We start from the raw sequence: 26,564 nt of genomic DNA, 5'->3' as shown, positions 1-26,564 counted from the left end.
ATGGCATCTTGCATGAGGAGCTTGTTTTCTGAACATAGCAGATACGTTGAATCTTGCCGGAGGTTTCTAAACAATTCCACGGAACACCAGTGCATGCAGGGATTCATGGACAAGAAGCTGCCAGGCATAATAGCAAGGATTGGAGAAACAAAAGCAGAAATTAAGATTCTGAACATAGGTGGAGGTGCAGGTGAAATTGACCTTCAGATTCTCTCCAAAGTCCAGACTCAATACCCAGGCATCTGTATCAGCAATGAAGTTGTTGAGCCAAGTGCTGAGCAAATTGTCAAGTACAAAGAGCGTGTAGCCAAGACATCAAACACGGAGAATGTAAAATTGTCTTGGCACAAGGAGATGTCATCTGAATATCAAGAACAAATACTGCAAGAAGAACCTCAAAAGTGGGACTTTATTCATATGATTCAGATGTTGTATTATGTAGAGGATATCCCAGCTACCCTGAGATTCTTCCATGGTCTCTTAGGTGCCAATGCTAAGATTCTCATTATTCTTGTGTCAGCAACTAGTGGCTGGGACAAACTGTTGAAAAAGTATGGCTCCCTCCTACCCAGGGATGACATCTGCCAGTATGTCACTTCCTCTGATCTCACTCAGATACTGGATGACCTGTGGATTAAGTATGAGTGTTATGTCCTTGTGTCCACCATGGACATAATAGACTGCTTTATTAATGGCAATGAAAATGGAGACCTGCTTTGGGATTTTTTGATAGAAACCTGCAACTTTAATAAAACAGCACCACCAGATCTTAGGGCATTAATTATGAAAGATCTTCAAGAACCTGAATTTAGTGTTAAGAAAGAGGGAAAGGTACTTTTTAACAATAATCTGAGTTTTATAGTAGTTGAAGCATACTATAAGTCACCAGTGTTCAGAATTTATATCTTGAACAATTGTTTATTACATACTGATTTACATATCAAACACATATTTACATACTAAAGTTAAAAATTAATCTTATAATAAGGATATATTCTCATTTCTTATGAATGAAATCTTCAAATTTCCAAGACATTCTTGGGCTTCTACCAGGATCATGTGGGCTACTCCCAGTTATATCTTGTCCAGTTAGACTAAACATTACCTAACTGGAAACATATGGCTTGAGTTTCATTGACTTACTGATAATAAAATCCTTTCCATTTTCTTATTGTACTGGAAGTTCTTAGAATAGTAAGAAAATATGTGCCATCTATATTTTCAGTAACAGCAAAGTGACATTTATTGATCCTATCATCACAAAAGTAAATATAGTTGTACTTGTAAAGAAGTGTTTATCTCTCTCTACTTTTCCTGTAATAGTTTCTATCATACTTTTTATTAATATCATCATAAAATTAGAGGCTAGTGGGATGGTTGTTCCGAGGACCTGGGTTCAGTTTTCAGCACACATGTCCTATACCTCACAACCAACTGTGTTGCCCGCTCAAGAGGGTCTGATCCATATTCTGGTCTCTGCTGGAATCAATACTTATGTGAGCATATCCTTCCCACACACATAAAAATAAAATAAATCTTTAAAAAATGAAAAAAGATGATGATCTAAGGTCCCAGTGTGCACTGACACATAAGCAGAGGCTAACACATTCTCCTATGCTCAGGTTAGGAAAGACCAAGGGAGTTCTGGGCAAAGAGCTGTGGATGTGGAATGGTCATAGAAATGAAGACATTTGTGTCCCCTATAAGTGTGTGCCAAATGGCATCCACATGGGACCAGTACCTATTGACAACACTACAAGGAAGTCAGGGAACTTATACCTGGATCCAGTCGCTTTCCCCCACCACTGACCTAGAACTTAAGGTATCAGAGCATAAAGTGGCTATAGTAGTTGGAATGGAGGTTATGTGTAGGCTTGACAGCAGGGTCTTCTCTTACATTTCCTTCTTTCTTTCTTTAGAGTGCCTTTGTATGTGAAGGGATGATATACACACATGCACTCTGCATGCCACAGTGTAAATGTGGAGGCCAGGGGACAACTAAAGCAAATCTGTTCTCTCCTTCCACCATGTGGGTCACATGGATCTAACTCAGGTCTTCAGTTTGGCATTATTATGTTATCTGATGAATTCACTCCCTCTCTCATATAATTAGTGGCTGTCTCATTATCTAGGTTGATATGGCTACTGCAATATAGAATGCATGACATAAAAGCATAGGTCGATACCAGGTCTATGTGTGGTACAATTTCAAAGAGCCAACCCGGTAACCTAGTCACAGGTTAATTAGATTATCCTACTCCCATTTTTGATTTATTAAGGGACTTCCTTCCTTGCCTACCATGTTTCCAATAGCACTCCCTTGTGGGAACAAACCAAATTCCCTTTGGATTCATTGCCATATTCTACCTTAATCTGTGGTGCTGTAGCAAAATACTTGGAACTGAGAAATGAAGTACAATAGATTTAATTATTTCTTATAGTTGTAGAAGCTTCAAAGTCCAAGTTAAGATGCCAGAAAGATTGGTTATCTAGTGAAGACTTCTAAGGTGGTACCTAGAGTCTTGTATCCTCACATAGTACAAGACCATAAAAGGACGAAACCAGGAGTGCTATGTGAAGCCTCTTCCGTAAGTCGTCACCCCAGTGCAGTCCCTCATGAGCTAATGATCCCCAAAGGCCTCACTTTCCAATCCTGGTACACTGGAAATTAAATTCCAAACATGAATTTTTATGGGGAGACAGACATTTGAACCGTAGTGCTATCTAACTTAACTATGCTCTGATTGGGGACTACACTGTACAATAAAGTAAAACAATGGGTTCAGCATCCTGAAACTCACTAGTCATTCTACTGAGGCTGCTTTAATATAGTGCTAGGTTACCTGCTAGGAAACCTGAAGGGCTGGAATGCTGTCTGAGCTGCAGAATGAGATTCTTGCTATACATAAACAGAAAATATGTAATGTTGTTTTCATGGCAGAATGCACGAATTCAAAAAGCAAAGGGGGGCATTGCAGCAGCTCCCATCACCATTATCCCTAGCAACTCACTTGACATTTGTATCCAGTGTCCATAACTACAGAGTCTGGATGCCCTTGTACCTCAGGCAGGAATGCTTCTACATCACCAAATTAACATTACTTTGCACTAGTGCATAAACTGAAGGAACTATGTGTGCTGTGTTTTAGGTCATGAACTCTTTATCCATTGCACCATTTCATCCAATGGTTTTTGCTGTGTGCCTGTCATTGCCCACACTTCTCTATGCCATGGGAATTACATAAGCAAGTCACTTTAACATCCTGGGTTCATGGTGCTCTAGCTGAAGACTGGAGGGAGGGAGAGAAAAAAGTCATCATTTTCATCCTCATTACAATTTCTTCCTCCTGCCATTGCTAATCTCCTTATTCTTCCCAGATAGTTTCCTCCTGTTATATAACTTTTTTCAGATGTGTGCAGGTCTTGTGCAGGTAACTGTAGCTACTGTGAGTGCATGATGCACTGGCCACACCTTATTCAGAGGACAGTGCTCCTTGGCACACTTCCCCATCCCCCAGTCACTTATAGACTTTTGTTCCTCTTCTGTGATGCTCCTAGGGCCTTTGAGGGGTCATGATGTTGTGTAGGACTGAACTTCATTTTTTTATTTTTATTTAAATTAAAACCAATCTTATTTCACATACCAATCCCAGTTCCCTCTCCCTCTTGTCCTCCCATTACCTCCCCCATCCCCCATCCCACCCCCATCCACTCCTCAGGGAGGGTGAGGCATCACATGAGAGATCATCAAAGTCTGTCATATCATTTGGGGTGGGACCAAGGCCCACACTCCTATATCTAGGCTGAACAAGGTATTTCTCCATAGGGAATGAGCTCCAAAGTCAGTTCATGTACTAGGGATAAATACTGGTTCCACTGCCCCACAAACTGCCCAAGCCCCCCATTAATGACTACCTTAATTGCCATCATAAAGCCTCCATCCAGTAACTGATGAAAGCAGGTGTGGAGATCCATAGCTAAGCACTGGGCCAAACTCCTGAAGTCCAGTTGTAGAGATGGAGGAATGATAATATGAGCAAAGGGGTCAAGACCATGTTGGGGAAATCCACAGGGCTGAGCTTTCAACAGTCATTTAGTTTCAGCACTACCAAGGTTATGAGTATCTGCATTAACCACTGCACAAAAATGTTTCTCTGACCCAGGATGAAAGCAGTACTAGTCTGGCAGGTTGGTTTTGTAGAACCCAAGCTTCACAGACGAGTAAGTTCATCTATGGCTTTTCTCCCCATGCATCCTGTAGAACACTTCCTAGCACAATGAATGCTACTCAGCATGGAGGAAACCTCTAGCTCAGTTCCGGATGGATTTCCCTGTGTCTGTAACCCAAGTATCTGGTGTCTTCAGCAAAAGAGCTGTGCTACCTAGTTTTACATCAACTTGACCCAAGCTATAGTCATCTGAGAGGAAGGAACCTCAACAAGGAAATATTTCCATAAGATGGAGCTGTAGGCAAGCCAGTAGGGCATTTTCATAATTAGTGATTGAGGGGGAGGGGGCAAGCTATTGTGGATGGTGCCAGCCCAACCTAGGTTCTACAAGAAATCAGGTTGAGAAAGCCATCGGGAGCAAGCCAGCAAACAGCATCCTTCCATGGATTCTGCATCAGTCCTCCTCTAGGTTCCTGTCATGTTTGTGTTCCTGTCCTGACTTCCTTCCCTGGTGAAGTGATATGGAGGAGTAAACCCACCTTTCCTCCCCAAGTTGCTTTTGGGTAATAGTAAACCCAAGGCAAGAGTCTTCAGAGTTATTGGCCAGGGAAGCTTCAGAGGCTTCCAAAACATTATAGGCTGCTGTTTTTGCACTTAGTTGCCACTAGTTCTCTTTATTACTTAACTGAATAGTTATTCTGCACAACTGACATCTTGTGAGTTCTGGTCACCCATTCCTTTATTGAGACTTAGTAATATTGCCACTATCACAATAGTACTCTATATAGTTCATGGGGTTTTTTTATACCTCATTCTTCTCTTGAAAATGATCTACTTAGAAACCCTTTTCAAATTGTTCTAATTTGGCACCCTAAATTTCCTAATTGGTACCTCGGTAAACACACATATGTATTACACAGTTTGTGGATAAAAAGAATCTGGTAGAAAGAAATTTCATGATGTACAAAATAAACAAAATAAAGAAACAGTTGCAAGATAGAAATTATTGTGTGGATAGAGGGATGGAAAGTAATGACACATCTGATTTAGAAAGAAACAGGTGAAAATCACTCATAATAGATAGAAGTGCCAAGTATAGAGGTAAAAGTCGAGTAAGTTAATGAACTTTGTAGAACTTTTATGATTTATTTTCTCAGTGACTGAAAAAAATGAAAATTGCTTTAACAAAATAATAAATAAATACATTCCAAGGAGGGAGTTGCTAGAGAATGACTCAGCTATTAAGAGGACTTGCCTCTGTTTCAGATGGTCCAAGTTCAGTTCCTAGCACCCATGTTAGGCAACTCCCTTTAATTTGAGCCCCAGGGAATCCAATGCCTTCTTCTGACCATTGTGGGGCACCTACACATGTCTATTTGGATATATATATATATATATATTATATATAATATATATATATATATAATATATATATTATATATAAAGTCAAAGAGGACATAAAACCCTAACAAAGAAGGAAAAATATAACACTGTGTCATCAACAACACAATTAAGAAGTCTGTTTGCTATTGTTTGACTATGCCCCCTTCAAAAATTCAGACATTGTCAATGTGATATAGTTTGAAGAGGTGGGGTAAGCTTAGAGGAGAGGTTATGGTCTTAAGGGCTACTCCTTGTGTATGGAGTTAAAGCCCTTATAAAAGCTTTATAGATTGTGCATAGAAATCCTAGGCTGTCTTAGAAACAGAGGAGGCCTCATCAGACAATGAACCTATGTGTGCTTTGAACTTCCCAGTCTCCAGTGCTATGAGAAAATAAACCAGTTCTTGTAAATTACCCAGGCTCAGATTTTCTGCTGTAGCAGCACACAGATAGATTCAGACATTATTCATCAAAAGACTAAAGGATGTGAAAAGATTTGGCTCATTGGAAGGAGATATATATAATATATGAACACTGTCAAGAACAATGCCTATAACCCATGAAGAACTGTAAACAAACGACAACATTTTACAGGATTCAGTGTCTGTGTGATGGGTTGAGTGTATGGTGTGTGTGTGTGTGTGTGTGTGTGTGTGTGTGTGTGTGTGTGTGTGTGTTGATGTTGGAGGCATCTTTAAGATTTAGACACAGGGTCCCTGCACAGCTGATGAGCAAACTCCAGTATTTTGCCTGTCCCACTACGTACACTAATATATATGCACAGCTATGACTAGCTTTTTGTGGGTGCTAAGGATCAAACTTGGGTTCTCATTCTTGCTCAGTAAGCATCTTATCTCCCCAGCTATAGAACCATTTATTTTTTTAATGTTCTGAGTTCTTGAACTTGACAAAAAATAATCCAAATGGTTAAAAATGTATGGGTAAATGTTCAATATCATTACTCATCAGATAAATGCAAATGAAAATCACATTGAAATATTACTGTACTCTGCTAGTAATGGCTGAATGAAAAAGACTGGCAGTAATAAACGTGTATGGAGAGTTGGACTTAACCTAGTAGGGTTTAGTCAAGTGAATGTTACAGAGGGATTTAAACATACTTTTGAGGAAGTAACTATGGCAGCTGTATGGAATATATGTCCAGAACAGTATGGTGAATTCTTTAAAAAATTAAAAGTAGCATTTCTATATTATACAACATTCTTATTCCTTGGTTTATTATATCCAAAATGGAAAAATCATGGAGAAGATTCGTCTTCACTGTTGGAACATTCAAATTGACCAGGATATGGAATCCATCAAAGAGTGTGTGGATTGATGTGTAAGGAAAATGCCCTAAGTATTCATTCAGAGTGAAGGTCCTTATACTGTAGTCATTTACAGAAATGTAGACAAATTGCCAAATATGCTTAGTAAGATAAGTATTGTGTAAATTTGTCTGCACGTGCAAGCTGAACGAAGTAGACCTCCTCATAGAAGCAGAGAATGGAACCTTGAGTTTCAGTTGGAGTACACCAAATTTTACTTAGGGACATTAGGTGAACAGCATGGAACTATGGTGTAGGAAATTATAAACTTGGAAACTGCTAAGAAAGAAATCTTAAATGTTATTAGCACAAAGAAAGCAAAGTGTGAAAGGTGATAGATACATTAATTAGCTTAATTTAATCATTTCACTGCATATGAAAATGTCATGCAATATATACATACACTTTTTTTCCTTTTTTTAAATTGAATTAGAAAGAAGATTGTTTTACATTTCAATCACAGTTCCCTCTCCGTCCCCTTCTCCCCTACCAGCCCCCCCCCAACTAAAACCCTACCTACCACATAATCTTTCTGCTCCCCAGGAAGGGTGAGGCCTTCAATAGGGGTTCTTCAGGGTCTGTCATATCCTTTGGGCCTAGGCCCACCCCCGTGGGTGTTGGCTCAGGGAGTATCCCTCTATGTGGAATGGGCTCCTAAAGTCCACACCTATACTAGGGACAAGTACTGATATACTACAAGAAGCCCCATGAATTTCAGAGGTCTCCTCACTGACACTCACATTCCTGGGGTCTGGATCAATCCCATGCTGGTTTATCAGTGATCAGTCTGGGGACCAAAAGCTCCCCATTGTTCAGGTCAGCTGTTTCTGTAGGTTTCATCAGCCTGGTCTGGACCCCTTTGCTCATCAGTCCTCCTTCTCTGCATTTGGATTCCAGTTCAGTTCAGTGATTAGCTGTGGTTATCTCCTTCTACTTCCACCAGCTGCTGGATGAAGGCTATAGAATGGCATATAAGTCAGTCATCAATCTCATTATCAGGGGAGGGCATTTAAGGTAGTCTCTCCTCTGTTGCTTAGATTGTTAGTTGGTGTCATCTTTGTAGATATCCAGACATTTCCCTAGTGCCTGGTTTCTCTTTAAACCTAAAATGTCTCCCTCTATTATATTATATCTTATCTTGCTCTCCTCTATTCTTCCTCCGATTCAACCTCCCTGTCCCATTATATCTTCCTCACCCCTCCTCTTCTCCCCTTCTCATTCTCCTAGCTCCCTCTCCCCTACCCCCATGCTCCCAATTTGCTCAGGAGATCTTGTCCCTTTCCCCTTCTCTAGGGGACCATGTATGTGTCTCTTAGTGTCCTCTTGTTACCTAGCTTCTCTGGCTGTGTGGATTGTGGGCTGGTAATCTTTTGTTCTATGTCTAAAATCCATATATGAATGAGTAATACCCTGTTTGTCTTTTTGTGATTGTTCTTGAACAGTTTCTTCCAGTTTCATCCAGTTGCCTGTTAATTTCAAGATTCCATTGTTTTTTCTGCTGAGTAGTACTCCATTGTGTAAATGTACCACATTTTCTCTATCCATTCTTCAGTTGAGGGGCATCTAGGCTGCTTCCAGTTCCTGGCTATTACAAATAGTGGTGCTATGAACATCATTGAACAGATGTCATTGTTGTATGAATGTGCTTCTTTTTCGTATATGACTAAGAGTGGAATTGCTGGATCTTGTGGTAGACTGATTCCCATTTTCCTGAGGAACCACCAAACTGATTTCCAAAGTGGCTGTACAAGTTGGCACTCCCACCAGCAGTGGAGGAGTGTTCCCCTTTCTCCACATCCTCTCCAGCATAAACTGTCATTGGTGTTTTTGATTTTAGCCATCTTGACAGGAGTAAGATGGTATCTCAGAGTTGTTTTGATTTGCATTTCCCTGATGGCTAAGGATGTTGAACACTTATGTGTCTTTCAGCCATTTTAGATTCCTCTATTGAGAATTGTCTGTTTAGTTCTGTACCCCTCTTTTTAATTGGATTGTTTGGTGTTTTGGAGACTACTTCTTGAGTTCTTTGTATATTTTGGAAATCAGCCCTCTGTCAGATGTGGGGTTGGTGAATATTTTTCCCAGTCTGTGGGCTGCCGTTTTGTCTTGCTTACTGTGAGACAATGAAAGGAGATCAATGGGATACAAATTGGAAAGGAAGAAGTCAAACTTTCACTATTTACAGATGATATGGTAGTTTGCCCATCAACAGATAAATAAATAAACATCCCAGATTATATCCATACAAAGGAATTTTCCAGAGTAGTAAATAGTGGTAAAGTATTGATGTATGTAATAATATACATATACCTCAGAATAATTGCTCTGATTGTACAGAAAGAGACTCCTTTCTAAAAGAAGCTCACTGTGTGATTTCATTCACATAAAATTTTAGACAGTGCTAACTATTCTACAATACACAAAACAGAGTATTCCTGCCACTTTCCATTGAGAAGGGTGCTAAGCAAACTAATCCCATTTGAAATAATATCTTAAAATGGTGTTATTGTCCCAAACATTTTTGTATTTTAAATACACATGAAAATTACAATTTACTGTTTTAAGACTCAATGAATATTTATGGTTTTTTTTAGTGACGAATCATAATTACCTTCATGTTCTGGGAGGCAACAAAGGATTATGGCAATAGCCTATAATGGTTTGGGGGGGGGTTGTTTGGACACCCCTGACCAATAGCTCCAGGGGAACTAGGATTGTCTGGAACTGGGGTTGATTTGTTTTGGGTTTAAATCAGTAGAGGTGGAAAGATTTTGTAGTCTTTCCATCAAACTAAATATGTCTGCCTCAAGTAATAGTATGTGTCACTTCTACTCAGGCTTCTTACTTTCAAGTGACAGTAAAGTGTAGCCCTCTAGACATGTCAAAGTAAAAGATGACAAAATACTCTTGCCCACTGTTAATATCTATCCCAGATCATTAACCTGATCCTCAAATATCCAGTTTATTCTTTGTACCACCTTACATATTCACCCTTCCTAACTCTAAATTTTCATTCAGTCATAGCATTAAGTTGGAAGCATGGACTCTCTGAATAATATATTCCATTGCCTCTCTCAGGGATAATATATAGTGACTATCTGATATGATAGTCCAAAGAACTATGGACTAAAACCCATTTCTGGGTTTATGCCTAAATAAAGTGAAATCAATATGCAGCAGAAGTATCTTGACAATGTTACTATACAAAATTACCAGGAGATGGAAACAAACATAGTCTGTGTGAGTTGATAAATAAGGAAAATACGCAGTGGACTCATTTAGAGTAATGGTCTTTTAAATGAAATTTCTGTGGCCATTTATAGTAGCAAGGACAAACCCTACCTTTCTGTATACTCGAGGTTTACAGGCCTGATTTTGATGGTGGAAAATGAAGGGCATATGTGAGTTACAGGTGTACATAATTCCTGAAGTCCAGTGGTAGATATGGAGAAGACCATATACACTGGGAGGGAGAACTTCTTCTTAGTTGGGTCCCAGAATGTTCCCAGGAGGAGTACTATTGCCTTCTGGCCCTTAGCTGTGTCCTCCCAGGGTGCTACCTTTCCCATTAGGCATTTAGTCAGATCTGATAGGCATTTAAATAATGCTATTAGTGAAGAATGTGTACATTATTTAGCCACTTCCTGCATGTAGGTATTTGGATGAGCATGTCTGATTTTAGGTTTTAAATACTCAAGGATCCTAAATTCATCTTAACTATATGATGGGATTTCTATCTACTTGAGTCTTGCAATTCCACTTGCTTGTGGACTCTTCATTCTTTTTAAGGCAAAGTTTCCAAAGCTATTATAATACATACAAAATACAGACTTTTCTCCACACTGAACCTCAAATTCCTCTTTGTAATCAATGACCATATCTCCCTGTGGGTGTTTGGATAACAGATAAACATTGTTAAGCACTGCTAAGAATGCTAAGGTTAATGTTAATGTCTGTTGTAGGGAGCTTTTAATGTTTACTGTTCCTCTGGATGAACACAACTGTTGAAAGCCATCAAATTGGCCCAATGAAGGGCCAATAAAGAAGCTAGCAGCCCCTTCATGCATGCCTGGCTGTCTTGTATAGGGAGTTGTCAGCTGAAGAGACCTTCTCTTGACCATCCGCAGGGTGGACTTTAATTGTTTGCCAGGCTGCTTTTAACACTTCATGGATCCCTTGAGGATAGTACATTCCAGCTGCAAAGTATAATGTAGCCTTAGCTGCAGACTTCTTAAAGTCACAACTTTATCTTAAGGAATCCTTTCTCCAGCCTCTACTGCTTTATTTTGTACCAATATCGGAAAGTTTTACTTTAACTATGACAAGCCTAAATGACCTCCACAAGACATCCCATACAGATGCTGTAGGGGACTTTGCTACAGGCTGCTGATAACCTCATAACATCAGCCCCTAAATTATGACAGGAGATGGGAGATTATCTCCCCAAGACTCAATAGGTAAGAGCACTGACTATTCTTCCCAGTACCCACATGGTGTCTAGCAACTATTCATAACTCTAGTTCCAAGGGATCCAGTGCTTTCTTCTGGCCTGTGTTGGCACCAGGCACCTTATTAGTGCATAGACATATATCTCAGGCAAAGCACTTGCACACATAACATATAATTAAAATTAAAACCAAAATAAGAAACAAACCCCTTCATGACTGACAGAAAAGCAGCTGTGCTTAAGTTACCATCTAGGAATCTTGGTTGTCATTTTCTTCACCAATTATGGAATTAAGAGGCGAGAAGAAAGGCAACATGCTTCATTAAAACTGAAGAAGCACATAAGCACACCCACATGAAGAGAGATTCCCCAAAACAACCCCAAACCCTTAACCTTTTATGTCTCTCAACCTTATAAACTTTACTTTCATAAATTCTTTTTCTGAATCTAGTAACAAAGAAAATGGTATAACTATCTTGCCTTCGACTCCATCAGAAATCACAGAAGGATAAAATATTACCTGAGTAAACAGGAAGTGATGGGGAATGTACTGTGTATGTTTATCTTATTGATTGTTGAATAAAGTTCTGTTTGGCCAATGAAACAGCAAGTTAGACAGGACTAGGAGTCAAAGAGGATTCTGGTAAATGTAGTACAGAAGTGGTGATCCAGGCAGGAAGTGACATAGCAAGGAGACTCATATTTAAGCAAGGAGAAACAGGAAGTGTCCTCTTTCCCCTTTGCCTCCTCCAGCGGCAGGATGTGAGCCACCTGCAAGAGAGGGTGCCAGTGAAAGCCATTCTCTATAAGATAAGTCTTATAAAATATATAGATTTATGATAATTAAGACTGAGCTAACAGATGAGAATCCTATTCATTGGCCAAGCAGCATTTGAACATAATACAAGTTTCTGTGTATTAATTTAGGCCCTAACTCGGGCGGATGGCTGGCATAAAGCACACATGTGGTGGTGGGGTTCAGCAACTTTTGGAGGAAAGATTTATCTTAATGAGGAAGTATAGAGCAAACAACTTCCCAAACTATAGAAATGACAGAGACATCTGGCTACCTGCACAGTAACCCAAGGTTCCTCTGCAATGTTGGAGCATTCATCTTCAGACTACAGGTCTAGAATATCTGCCAGGCTTTTCTCTGAAACAGGAATTTTGAAGGATTATACTACCTTGTCTTGGCAAAGTTTGGCAGTTGCCCTCTTTTGTGTCCTGCTTATTCTATTTGGACAACATACTAACAGCAGTTGAGGCAAGGGCAGTTTCTTGCCCAATGGATAGCTTTGCCATAAATGAAAGCAAACTCCATGTGGAGGTTCTTTGATGTCCATCATCTTTTCTGAGGCAGATTGGTGCTACAAGGGGCAGACGTATCTCACTGTCTTGAAAAGTCTTATGTCATTAAAACTTTCTAAATGCCGTATTCTATAGATTGTTGAAGAGTTTGAGACCAATCTATCTTAAATATATCTGTTTGACCTTGAAAACATACCTAACATGGCTTTAAGTTTGATTGTTATTGATGACTAGCTACTAACCTGTATTTCGTAATTATCCTAAATATTTTATAATAATAGGTTTCAAGGATCAGAACTTTACATTACATTTTGAAATGAGATACATAAGTACAACTTAAGTTATAAGTACAACTTTAACAAGAATAGAAGCATATACAGTACATTAAAGTTAAAATAGCCTTAGATCTGTATCAATATGCAAAAATATCTTAAATGAGAGTAGAAACATATATACAGTGTGTTCTAACAAAATAACCATAAATTTGTATCAATCATACAAAAATCCATACCAATGTAAAATACTTGAGATTAAGAATTGATTTTTAATTTAAAAGTAGACTCAATAATCTGCCTTCTTATCCTATCATTCCTATAACCCCCTACTTTCTTTTCAGAAATAGATCCCTGAATCTAACATCCTTTGCTTAGTTTTTTTCCTCATTGTGACCAGAAACAACCTGCAACCAAACCCCCTAAACAATGACCAATATTCATAAGCCATCAAATGACCAAAAAAAACAAAAACAAAAACAAAAAAACAAACAAAAAAACACCTATCTAACCTCTTGGGAATGTGGGTGTAGTGTCTTTAAAATTACTTTCTGTTGTCTTGGGAGTGACAGCATCTTTTAGGGAGTCCTGAGAAAACTGATATACTGATATAATGGTCAAGTCCTGAGAGAGCTACCTGTTGTTCAATCTTGATATGACGGGAACGTTCAGGGTGTATCTGAAGTCCTAGCTAGATAGTCTATGAAGCTGGACCTTCTCAACTGCCACTTTGAAGTTGTTCTAGATACATATTTTTGAGGAAGCAGCAACAGAGGCATTCTGAGAGGCTGGATCGTCTGTGCTACTTGTATTCATTAATATCTGATCCTTTTGTTCTGAAAACACACAAACTTTTAAAGGTAACTTACATACCTGCATTGACATAAGTATGGAATTTATGATATGCACAAATCAGCTAAAGATGATTCTCTGTTCTGGGTTTGAGCAGGTAAAAGGCATCTGTCAACTTTATAAGGCCATTTGAACTATATAGCCAAGCTGTAATATAAATCTCCACCCATGCCATGTGAAAGGATGGCTTGAGGACTCCACAGCTAACAAGATTTATTGTGTCTCATCTAGTCTCACAGCTGTTCCCATTTCAAAGGATCAGCTTATATGTTACTTGTCTTGTAGTTTTTCTTGGTTTCTTCCTTCATGATTGCAGCCAAGATTTCGGGAGGTCTCCCCCAATCAAATCTGCTCCTTATTAATTTTGAAGGAATCCATAGCCACCCCTCCTCCAAACAAGGACATATAACCTCTCCCCCAAAGCAACACATTCTCTGACTTCCATTCTAAAGTTAAGATATCCTTAAAGTGTATAGACTGGATAAATTCAGTATTTTTCCCCCACAATCTAATATCTCTCAACAACTGGCATCTTTTGTTTATTAGCATTAAAAAAATTTAAAACAAACAAAGCACTATATAGGATCTAGACACCCCATGTATTTCTTATCCTTACATGGCTTATTCTTGTTATATCACATTACTCTTTCTTTAAAGACTTTATTATTTTTAAAACTGTTTTTTTTCTGTGCCTGTCCTTAGCCATTTTGTTTTCTTTCCTTAGCATCTAAGCACATTTTCAAGCACACTATGCCTATTTAGAGGTTTTGTTTGTTTGTTTGTTTGTTTGTTTGTTTTTTCTTGAGACAAGGTTTCTCTGTGGCTTTTGGAGGCTGTCCTGTAACTAGCTCTTGTAGACCAGGCTGGTCTCGAACTCACAGAGATCCACCTGCCTCTGCCTACTGTTGGGCAGTAAGGCATGGCTCCTTACTGCCCAACTGCTTGGCTGCACAATAAAGGTCTCTTTAAGGAGCCATGCCTCTCTATACTGTGAGCACTTGACCTACCCAAGAGATGGTGGCTGCCAGGAAACTGCAGCTGACTCTGTGTTTGGAACTTTTTTCAGCTTCTCAAATCCCATATGAATACAAGTGCTACATGTTGGGACCAATTATAGCAGGTCTTTCTTGTTGGACTTTCTTTTGGACCACCAACCCCCATATAATGACATGGAAACTTATTAGTTATGAAAGCTTGGCCCAGCTTAGGTTTTTTTCCCAACTAACTCTTAATAACTTGAATTTCTACTAATCGACATTTACCACATGGCCCTTTACCTCTCCTTCATTCTGTTCCCAACTTCCTCAGTGTCTCAATAGTATTTCCCATACCTGAATCATCCTCTGAGATCCTCTCTCTGCCCAGAAGTCCAGTCTATACCTCCTGCCAAGCTATTGGTTGTCCAGCTTTTTTAAACCAATCACAGTGATATATATTCACACAGTGTACAAAACCTTGCAACAATCATTTTTTTGTAAAATTACAGTTGCAGAACAAGTGTTATAAAGGTTGGCAAGATGACTTAGCAGGTAAAGACACTGCCACCAAACTCATGACCTGAGTTTGAGCCCATAACCTACATGATGGAAAAAGAAAGCAGACTTTCACAAGTTGTCCTCCAGGCTCCATACACGTGCGGTGACACATATGGATGCCCACACATGTGTGCATGTACACATACACACACATAAAAGTAAATTTAAATATTTTAAAGTATTCCATGTCTTTATAACTTGGCTGATTTTCAATATTATGGATTACATGGGATTCTTCCTTCCTATTTCTGACTCCTTTGAATTACCACATTAGGATCCATTATAGACTTTTATGAAATGACTTTTGCCTACTTACAGTCTTAATTATGAGCAGAGAAAATGAACTGGTTGTATGAAGTGATGACATAATCCTGGGCATTTAGCTCCAGTGGCAGTGAGGAGCTGGCTGCTGAGTTCCTGAGTCATACACCTAAAGATCTTGATATCCAGGGCTCTGAGTTATAACACTAGAATGTGACTCAACACTCCATCAAGAGTGATGGAACACAGATTGTCTTCCAAAAACTAAGATGATAGAGGACAGTGGGAGGACTAAGAAGACAAGAGAGTATGGAAGTGAGACTGCAGAAGTGAAGGGCTTATAAAGAGCTGAGGGTCAGAGCCTACAAACCCTGTTGCTAAAAGAGTTACAATCCTCAAACCACGAGGAACAAAAAGTCTTGACATCCAAGGCTCAAGAGGTGTAACTAGCTGCTGCATACTGACATTATAAGCTCAGGGCTATAAGCTTCTGCTTAAGGACATAGAGTCCTAAGTCTCCAACTTTGACAGCTTGTAGGCATGATTCTCCATAAGACTCTGGATTTGAAGTCCACATGTGTGAACCTCTAGAACTAGGGTTGTTAATGCAAAGTGACATGCCCCTTTTGTCTACCCATGATTTCCACCTGGTTAGACTAAAAGAATCTCCAGAGTCCTGTCAACCATTGGTGACATTTTCAGCCTCTTAGCTTTAGTGGAAGAACTATATCACATTCTTACTTCAAAGTCATCTTCTTCTCCTTGAAAACCTCACATCTTCATACCTAAATTGGTTCCTTTAGTGATGATACTTATTTCTATGCAGTAAGGTAGAAAGGGGACAAGGGGAATGTGTGTGCACTGTATTTGGTGGTGGTGGTTGTGAAAGAAAGTGCATCTGGGGTGAAATTGAATAAGTAATTTATCTTAGGGATTTGGCCTTCTACCACTGTGGACACTAGTTAAACGGGCACTTTAGAGTCCTGTGTGTGGCTAGGTCCCCCGAGCATCAAGGGTGGTTAGTCAAGAAGGAAAGGTGGTATGTGAGATGGTTAATCTCAACTGTCAAGCTGATGCAATCTAGCATCACCTGAGAAGCAAGGCTACTGGGCATCTTGCAGAGGGAATTACTTTGATTATGTACATTGAGGTAGGAAGCCCCACCCACTGTGGGAGGCATCATTCCATGGGCTGAGATTCTGAAATATATATAAAGGAGAAAGTGAGTTTTGCACCAGCCCTCATTGCTGTCTTCTTCCTGCCTTCAGAAACAACATGATCAGCTGCCTCAAGCTCCTCACGCCTCAATGGCCTATGCTTTAACCTAAAACAAACCCCTCCTTTCACCCTTAAATTGCTTTTTCCAGAGCATTTTGTTACAACACCAGAACCCACATAACCAGGTTCACCAACATGCACATAAACACACATTCTTTATTAGTTTTGACTCATCTGTAACTAAGCACAGGTGGTCATAATTATCAGAATCATGAGTCAGAGGGGCTTGGGTTTCACTCCCCAGCCATTCAATCAAATGTTAGTCTGGATGTTGGGTAAGTGCATTTTGTAAATGTAATTAAGTGTAGAAGCAGTTGACTTTTAGTAAGGAAGATTATACTAAATGGCTCAATCAAATGAAACACCTGAAGAGACGAATTGAGGCTGCATGGAAGAAATTCTATATTTAGGAATAGCTTCAACTCATGCCTGAGTGTGCAGCCTATTGTTCACAATAGTCAGCACTAGAGATTTCATACTTTTATACCCAGCCCACAGAACCACATAACCAGGTTCACCAACATGCACATAAACACACATTCTTTATTAGTTCTGACTCATCTGTGACTTACATAGATTATATTTCAATGCAAGCAGGCACACAATTAGGAAAAAGCAGACCAAATCAATCCTTATCTATCGATCAGACTTCATCTTTGGTGATACTATTGACCTGGAGGAGAAGTTTCCAATCACCTTCTGTCATAGAACAAGTACCTTGCCCAAAAGTCAGAAAAGCTGAAGACAGGTCATAGGTATTGCCACAGACTGGCCATTGTCTACTGCTGCCAGAGAGATCTAGCTGGTCTGTGAGGAGTGCACAGCATCTAACTCTATTCTGACTTTTCTAGTATTAGGTGAGAGTGCTTTACTTCTACTGAGAAAGATAAGCAGGCCCAACTTTCCCTGGGACACTTGGCAAGTGTGAGCCACTGTTACTCTGAGTTTGAAGCTAGCCAAGTCCACATAGTTCCAGGTCAGCCAGGGTTACATAGTGATACTCTGTCTTGAAAGGAAATCAGCAACCAAATCGAAAACCACAATATGTTAAAATTACCCTGGGTGTTAATGCTAAGTTCTAAATATTTGTACTATAAGCCTTTCTGATACATAAGCAGAGATTTGGGGAAATGGGGCAATGTGATTTCTTACCTAGCAGCTGTTGGATTCTCATCTGCTACCTTGACTTCTTGGAGCAAAAGAACTACTATTGGACTACTAGTATGCTAATGCTAGTTATTTTGAACATTTCATGGATGCACTGAGAAAACTAAACAACTATCAAAGCTGACCTGCCTCTAGGAAGCACAGCCTTTGCCATGGCTGTTTCAATCCATTCGTAACAGGATTTTTGCCCTTATCAGCCTCAATGAACTCTAGATGGTCATGAAGGCATTTCTATGGAGCACACCCCATGGTCACCTGGTAGAGGAATTGTTGTGGCTGGTGTTAGAGGCAAGGCTGTGATTGGTGAAAACACAAACCTTCATTTGCCTGTGAGATGTGTTGTGATTAGTCCAAACACCTCTTCTCTGCCGGACTACAGAACCTCCACAGCCAGGCATATGCAGGAAGGCATCTTAGAATCATCCACATGACACTTTCTTACATAGTTCCTTAGAGCATAACAGGCATAACATCCCTGAAAACCAGGAATTCTCTTCTAAAGAAGGGAAGATGGAGATGAGAGCAGAAGCCCTCACTGCTCCAACCTAGTTTCTAGTCTCCATGGGTTAAGTTTTTAGGAAAAGTAAGAGGCCATATGGACCTACACTGAGCTTGGTGTCTTCAATTAAATAGAAAAGCTTATCCCCCATAGCACCTTGGAAAACTTAGAGGGTCTCAGGATGAAAGAGATATCCATATCACACAGTGTTATCCTCAGGACAGGCATGGATCACTGTAAGCAGGGGATTCTCTACAGCAGGTGTCAGTGTAGCATGTGTTAGCAGAAGGGCTTTTCAAAGGCCCTTGGAAGAACTGTTTTCCTTCTGTGGAAGAAATAATGAAGCTTAATGCCTAGGGACCTCCTTTATACATGCCTTTGGGGAATCTGCTGCAGAATGGTGAAAAAACAAAACCTAATTTATAGTATGGATTTGCATAGGTAAAATAGGCCCTTTGCACAAATTCATCCAAATCAATTCTGACTCATATTTTGGCAGCCATAATATTTCCTGCTTATTGAGCTGTTAGCCACTGGTCCAAGCAATTCATACAGATGTCCACATTTAATCTCCTAAGAACTCCATGAGGTAGCTACTATGACTGTTATTCACACATGACAAATGAGAACCTGAGACATGGATGGTAAAGTATATCAATACCTCCACATAAGCAGCCAGGATGAAAATGAGCAGCAGAATCTTTCTGTAGAATCTCCAGGATGCATCCTGGAACCTGACTGATGACTCTGGAATAGAGACAGTGTGCTCTGTTCTCTCTCTTCACTAGCATGGGGGAACAGATACAGGGTGAAAACAGTCACAAGGAACTGAACCAAAGGGAGTCACACCTGGCCCATAATTTAATTAAGTTGGATGAATTAGAGCCTGCAGTTTAGGATCATTCTGGTTAAATGCGGTTAAATAATGAGCCAAGGTCAGCTCTACAAGAAAAATCTGCAGATTGGAAGGAGGAGGACCCATGGCTCAGGGGGAGGGTGACTTGGGACCACCTGGAGACTACAGCATTGGTGGTTTCTCAGCCTCCTCCATCTTTTCCAATGGGAGAGCTGATGCCATGTCTGATCCTCAGCAGTTTCCAGGGGGGCACAAGGGCTTTCCATATCACTGAGACTGGATATTTTCAGGAAGAAATTACTGCAGAAAGGGGCTTTAGGTTAAAGTGTCAGGTTAGAATCTTCTAGACTGGCAGTTTGCTCCATTTTATGCTGAGTATAAGAAGTCAGGCAGAAGAATTCCCCACCCTCGACCTTCGTGGTCTACTGGGCTGAGAATCTTTAGGTGGACCTTCTGGTGTTTTGGTTTGGCACAGACACCACCCAGCTGGGTTCACAAATAGACAGGTCCAGGGCCCTCAGACAACAGGCAGGGTGGAGGGTGGGGAGGGCAGGGGATATGATTTGTTTCAGTGCTCCTGAATTTGCTGCGTACCTTTTACTGAACACATGACTATGAAGCCAACCTGCAGATAGATTGAAGGTCGCAGGAAATACAAAATGGGACTTTAAACCAATGGAGGAGGATTTTTTTTTTTTTAATGGAACATCTAATTACAAAGGGGACTCCCACAGCTCACAATTACAAGCTGCCTGGTTGCAGTCATGCAGTCATAAGGTGCTGCAAACCGTCTAGGATCCTAGGATCCCAGCCCTCCCCCCCCCACACACACACACACAGAGAGAGAGAGAGAGAGAGAGAGAGAGAGAGAGAGAGAGAGAGAGAGATCCAACTTGAAATATATATGGTGGTCAGACTGAACAGTGACAATCAAGCGATTTGCCATTCAGAGAATTTATGAAAATTCTTTGCTTCTGGAAGGCTCCAGCAGCTCCAGAAGCCCTGGCCTGGCGGTGAGCTCCCTGTAGCAGCTGGAAGCCGATCTATAAATAGCACTGGGAGGGAAGCGCCCCAGGAGCCCAGCGGGCGGGAGATCCCCGGCTCTCCCCAGTGCGCCCCCGCCGGCACCGCTGCTCCCTGCTTGGGAAAGCCTGCAGGCAGGCAGCGTGGCCTTAACCCCTGCCGCGCTGGCGCTCGCAGTGAGCCCTGAGTAGGAAAAGCCCCAGCATCAGGGATTCCTTCCTCCCTCTAAACCCGCGGAGATCACACCTGCAATTAGGCACCTATTTTAACAGCTACCACACGCATGAAATTTGTTCTGAGTCCTTTTGTTTTCTGAGAAGCTTCCATCCAAACCTTAAAATAAAGATCATCCCAAATTTGGTCTTTGGCATGATGTCTCCAGCACAGGGTTTCCTCTCCGTGCTTTATGCTGTTTAAGGACAGTAGCTTTCTTGGGAGTGAAGTGTCACGCAGAGGCTGGGCATGCATGCCTCTGTGTGTGTGTGTGTGTGTGTGTGTGTGTGTGTGTGTGTGTGTGTGTGTGTGTGTGGTGTGTGTGTGTGTGTGTGTGTGTGTTGTGTGTGTGTGTGTGTGTGTGTGTGTGTGTGTGTGTCCGTGCGCGCGTGCGCGTGCCCGCACTTTATTTTTGGCGCATGCACACCCCACGGTAGCCTCAAGGTCGGCGACAACCCTGATCGGTCGGGGTCCCCCGCCCATCAGTGCTCTCCCGCCCGCCAAGGACGCGGGAAGGAAGAAGTCCCCCAGTGGCGGAGGGGCATCTTGGGGCTCCTGTGCAATTTCAGCACGGTCGTGCTGGAGCGGGGACAAATAGGCAGAAGCTGGTCCCCCAAAGGTGTGGACTTGGACCTTCACGAGTGGGCAGCCGGGGCCTGGCTGGTCCCAGCCGCGCCCCCGGCTCGCTGCCCACCCCCAGGGGCTCCCTGCAGCCCCTTGGCATCCTCTCTGCGAGCTGTCACGGAATTTGGCTCTGAGAGTCATCTGGTCCTGGCCAGGATCCAGGGTCCATCTCAAATGGAAACAGTTCCTCCTGAGGAATCGGCCGGGAATCTCAGTGGAAATGCACTGGGGCAGGGCCCCCTGGCGTGTTTAACCAAGGCCAAGCTTACCACTTTGAGGCGAGGGATGCTTCAAATGGAGCGGGATTCCTGGTTACAGACTGAGGTAAGCCCTGGATTAAGGTGACATTGACTGGGGACTACAGTTTTAATGGGGCCAACATCCCCCAGGTAAGATGGAGAGGTTTGCCTTTGCTGCCTGACCCAGGCCTCTGGTCATCCACAAACTCTTTTCCCATACCGCTTTGCCTAGCCTCTCTACATCTCTTAGTGAAAGCATTTCCCTGTGAGGCTTGGGCGGGATTTCCTTGGTCTCTAATTTCAGCATTTTACTGTTTACATTAGGTGGTCAATGCCATGACTGGCCAGAAGTATCCCCGCGCCCCTTTTGCACTTCCACCCTTCTTCTTTTCTTTATTTCGCAGTTCCTCTCTTTCCTTGTCCTGTGTGTTCTCGTCTTCCTAACTTACCTGTCTTCTCTTTTGAAGATATGAGCCGAAATAAAAAGAGGGTGGGAAGTGTTGTGATTGTGTGTGTGATGCAATGTTGGGAGTACAGGAAATGAGACACTCACTTATTGAAAACTGGGACACCTATCCAGTTCGGCTTCTTCAGCATCAGTAACAGGATGATTTCCTGGACAATAAAGTACACCTCTATTCTTATCAACCTCCTTCTCTTGGCTACAGGAACCAGAACCTGCAACACTAAGTAGATGATAAACTTGAGGGGAAGTAGGGTGCTCTTGAGGCCCAAGCTAGTTTGAGCCCTTTACACTCAAGCCAGTGAAAGGTAATGGCATTGCTTACCCCTTCATAATAGCTGCATTTGTTCAGTACTAACTATATCCATTTTATTCTAAAAACTTTATACGCATTAACTCGATGTTAAGGCTCCCAGGACGCCACATAATGCACTTCTTTTTCCAGATGAAGCCACTTGGGAATAGACATGTTAAGTGGTTTGATTGTGATCAGAGTAAAATGGAGAAGCTGAGATGGAAACTCAGCATATCTGATACTAGAACAATGCTCTTGCGCATTCTTAATGCATCACATGATTCTGCCCCTCATGTACTCACCTGTCCATGCTGTGCTAGATGCAGTTCTAGCCACTGGAGACAGAAGAGCAAACAAAGCATCCTAAATCTTTTTATTCTAGTTGGGGGGGGGCAAGTTACAATCCATGAACAAGGCTTGATGACTCCAGATAGTGAGAAACCCCTAAAGAAAAGAGAACAGGGCAATGCACAAAAATGTGCTCTTCGGTGTGGGCTGGGGTGCAGCCCAGCTGGTAAAGTGTTTTCCTAGCAGACACAAAGTCCACAGTCTGACCCATTAAGTCCTCTAGTCCCAGTGCTTGAGAGATAAAGGCAGGAGGATCATGAATTCATGGTTAGGACAGCCTGGGATCCACAAGACCCTTTCTCTGAAAGCAAAGCAAAACAAAAACAACATGAGCAACAAAAACAAACTAAAAGTGAGTTCCACTTAGAGAATGGCAAGAGAAACCTTGAGGAATTTAGAATACAAATTAGTCAATAAGCATAAGCAGTGATGTTAACAAGTGCAAGTCTAAGTCAAGGCTACACCAAGGTTTCATTTATATGTATTTGGTTGGCCCTAGGCCACATTGAAAAGAATGTGTGGGCCCAAAAGATCTTCACACTTTGCTGCAGGGACAAACAACTTGGGAAGCCGGTAGGGTACCATATGGTATTTTGATCACTTGCCACATCTGTGATCCAACTCTTGATCAAATGGGCCCATTTTCAGTGAGACACCTGCATTCAAATATACACTGCTGCCTGGTTTCCAGTAAACAGAAATGTGGAAGGAACTTTACTATCTGTTGCTAGGGAGTAGATAAAGTAGCAAGCATGGTGTTGTCACATGGGAGAAATATCATGCAGCCATCAAAAACACATAGGATGCTGTGGAGATGGCCCTGTTGTAAGATGACTGCCAGGCTAGCACAAGGACTTGAGTTGGAATCTAGCACTAGTGTAATCCTAAAACAGAGGAAGCTGGGAAGAAGATCTCTGGGAGTTTTCTGGCTGCCCAGTTAAGGAGAATTGACTAGTGAAAAGACTGTCTCAAGAAGTAAGGTGGAGAGTGAGTGGGGAAGACTTCTTGTCTCTACAAATGTGCACACACACTCATCCACCCACCCTCACACTCACACTCACAACCACTCCCCCCAAATAAACACATATACACAAATATACACAAAAATTAGAAAAAACAAGTAGACTAAATGACTCATAACAACATTATTGATTCTTAATTATATAATCTTAACTGAGAAGTTGAGTGTGAAGACCACATACAGCATAATTTAAAAAACTATATTACAAACAATCAAGATAAAAAACTATTTAAGAATATACAAAGACAAAATGACACAGGAAACTAAGAGAACTGTGACCATAAAATTTGTGATTATGACTCCCTTAGATGGGAGAAGCTAGGAAACTTTATGGCTCATTACAGACAAGTCAATGGTACATCTGAGCTGAGTTTTGGCTGGGAAGGCCAGGTACACTTATTATACCATTAAAAATAAGTTGTCATTAACAAAGTATGGCAGGCCATGCATCAAAATAATGAAAATACAAGATGGGCCAGGTTCTGAGATAACTCCGTATGTATACCTTGCGCTGAAGAAAGTTAGGAAGGTGCTGAAGGCTGACAAGTATAGCTCCAGGAACAATTTATGGCAAGAGACATAACTGGGAATTCAAGGTCATCCTGTACACAGTTGTCTTTGTGAAACTATGAAATCCTTTACACAGAAATCCTACTTTCTTTTTTCCACTAGCAAAGTATAAAGGAGAACAGTTTATTAATAAATATTTACAGAATAGTTGGCCAAAAAAGGCTATATAAACAGTGCAGGCAGGGATGGGGAATGTTCTAGGTTCCTGTATTACTGTTGTCTGAATGCTAAGGATGGATAGTCTGTAGGCCAAAGCCAGTCCAATGACGGCGACAGCTCATTAGTAGGATGTAGGTTGTGAATTTTGGGCTTAGCATGGGAGTCCCCAGAGCTATTCAAATCAACCAAAACTGACAGGGACTACACAGTGAAAAGTAGAATAGCCAGGAGAGACCTGAGGGTTAAATCAAAAAGGAGAGCTCAGGCAGAAACCAGGACACACCTCAGCAGAGCCTGTGGATGAAGGAAAGCACAATCATAAGAAAGCACAGGGTTGAGAGACACCTGGAAAATCAATGGATCCAATGTGTCTAGCAGCAATTGAGCCTCAAGGCTTCATTTAAAGGCCACTGTACTGCAGGCATCTGTGATAGACTCAGGTAACCAGCTGAGGGCCAGCTGCCACAGCTCCTGTCATTTGAAGCATCACAGAAGCTTAAGCTGTGTGTGGTGTTTTGTGACATCTTTAGGAAATGGTTTCTGAGGCCGTTGCACAGGAGATATTTCAGCCCCACTCTGGTATGCCTATTAGCATTTGGTTGTGTACGGGTTTCCATTGCTTTCTAGGTACCCTCTCCATGCTAGAACTGAAGGGCTGACTCTACTCATCTAAGCTCTGGACTGACATACCACCCCCATGCTTCCGCATCCTGTCAACTGGGTGACATCTAATTCCTAGAAAAACTTGTCTCCTTGCAATTATTCCTCACTGTTTCCTTAAATGAATAGCCAGGCCTTTTACTCACTACTGCTTACCATGATGCTAAGCATATGAAATGTGGCCAACAATGGTGAAAGAAAGAAATGAAGGGAGAGAGGTGGGCAGAAGACTGAGATAAGTTGAGGTCATGTTGCTCTCTTGATGAGAGTAGCCCATTTATTTCTTCTTCAGAGTGAAATCTTGCTGAAGAAGGTAGACTGGCAATTGACTGGCAGTTCCATATCTAGCCTGATTAAGTCATGTAAAGTGGGGAAAATAGCCAAGCTTCTAGGGTAATTCAGGATGCTATGAAAGTTAGACTGCGGTACCTGGCATATAAGAAGACTATCATAACGTTCAGCGATGAGCCACTTTCAAGGCATTTATTTGTCAATCCCTTTTCAATGACCAACTTCAAGGAATGTTTCTTCTGAGAATCTGAGCTCTTCTCTTGTAGAGCAAGAGCTCTAGTAGTAGGGGAGCAGCCAGTTTTGGCAGATGGGGAATTATTTCTGAGCACATGGGTGTTTGCTGTTCCATTTTACACACTATGCCACATGGTATTCCATTGTCAGCTGGGAGGCTGAGTCGTAATGAGGATTCAGAATTTATTCATTATGCTTCCCAGAAACAGTAGTAGATGCCTGTATAAGCAAAGATAAGGTGATAAATATGGCCCATTCCCTTTGTTCAAGGTGTTCAAAGTTAAGGGACAAATAGACAATTAGAATGTAACATTCAAGGAGTCACTGTGTTGCAAGTCCCCAACTCCATGACACCAGCATCTCACCTTCTGGGGAGATTGGAGTGAACATGGTCATCATGACAGTCCCTTGTATTTACAAGTGAATTTACAGTGTATAAATCATGCTCACTTTGAATTGCTTTGTTAATATTTATAATGTTAATTTGGGCATTGGTGGCGCATGCCTTTAATCCCAGCACTCGGGAGACAGAGGCAGGCGGATCTCTGTGCGTTTGAGGCCAGCCTGGTCTCCAGAGAGAGTACCAGGATAGGCTCCAAAGCTACACAGAGAAACCCTGTCTCAAAGAAACAAAAAAAAATATTTATAATTTTCAGACATAGGTAGGTTGCTCTTTATGTTTTATGAATGAAATTTAACTTTTCTGAGCAAAGGTGTTTCTTGCAGGACACTGCCATGGTCTGGCTTTCCAGAGCTTTTGCACATTGTTTTCATTCAAGGGTGTCTAGATGGCAATCCTGCAGGGATGGGCTTCTGTTTTAGATCCTTATGTCATTTGATAAATTTGATGGCTAAGTGTTATTTTCCTCTTTGAACCTCTGTTCCCTGTGTGCTTCATATTGACAACATGTCCATTCTAGAAGGGTGTGTACCACCACCTAACTAGCTAGAGGACAGGATGGCTTCCATACTTATGTCAAATTGGTAGAAACTTGGATCACTCAGTTTGGTAGAGCTTGTCCAGCCAGGAGGAGAGAAGGATAGTGTTCGCTTTTCCTTCTTCAATGGC

The 26,564-nt window shown here is 41.3% G+C and overlaps 1 protein-coding gene across 1 annotated transcript; it reads left to right on the top strand.

Moving 5' to 3' along the window:
• Positions 1 to 21,898, top strand: LOC100761300 (histamine N-methyltransferase). The gene is made up of 4 exons (XM_027400958.2): positions 1 to 890; positions 20,337 to 20,516; positions 21,029 to 21,539; positions 21,779 to 21,898. Exons 1-4 carry the CDS (start codon positions 1 to 3, stop codon positions 21,896 to 21,898), a joined length of 1,701 nt encoding a protein of 566 aa, XP_027256759.2.
• The last annotated feature ends 4,666 nt before the right edge of the window (positions 21,899 to 26,564 follow it).

This window comes from Cricetulus griseus, chromosome 2 (assembly GCF_003668045.3).
Source record: "Cricetulus griseus strain 17A/GY chromosome 2, alternate assembly CriGri-PICRH-1.0, whole genome shotgun sequence".
NCBI classification, from domain to species: Eukaryota; Metazoa; Chordata; class Mammalia; order Rodentia; family Cricetidae; genus Cricetulus; species Cricetulus griseus.
This window is presented reverse-complemented; position numbering and strand designations above follow the sequence as displayed.

Coding starts and splice junctions, on each gene's coding strand:
- LOC100761300 (XM_027400958.2), top strand. CDS start 1: ATGGCATCTTGCATGAGGAGCTTGTTTTCTGAACATAGCAGATACGTT. Junction 20,517..21,028: donor TTGGGAAAGCCTGCAGGCAG/GCAGCGTGGCCT, acceptor ACCCCACGGTAG/CCTCAAGGTCGGCGACAACC. Junction 21,540..21,778: donor ATTCCTGGTTACAGACTGAG/GTAAGCCCTGGA, acceptor TGTTTACATTAG/GTGGTCAATGCCATGACTGG.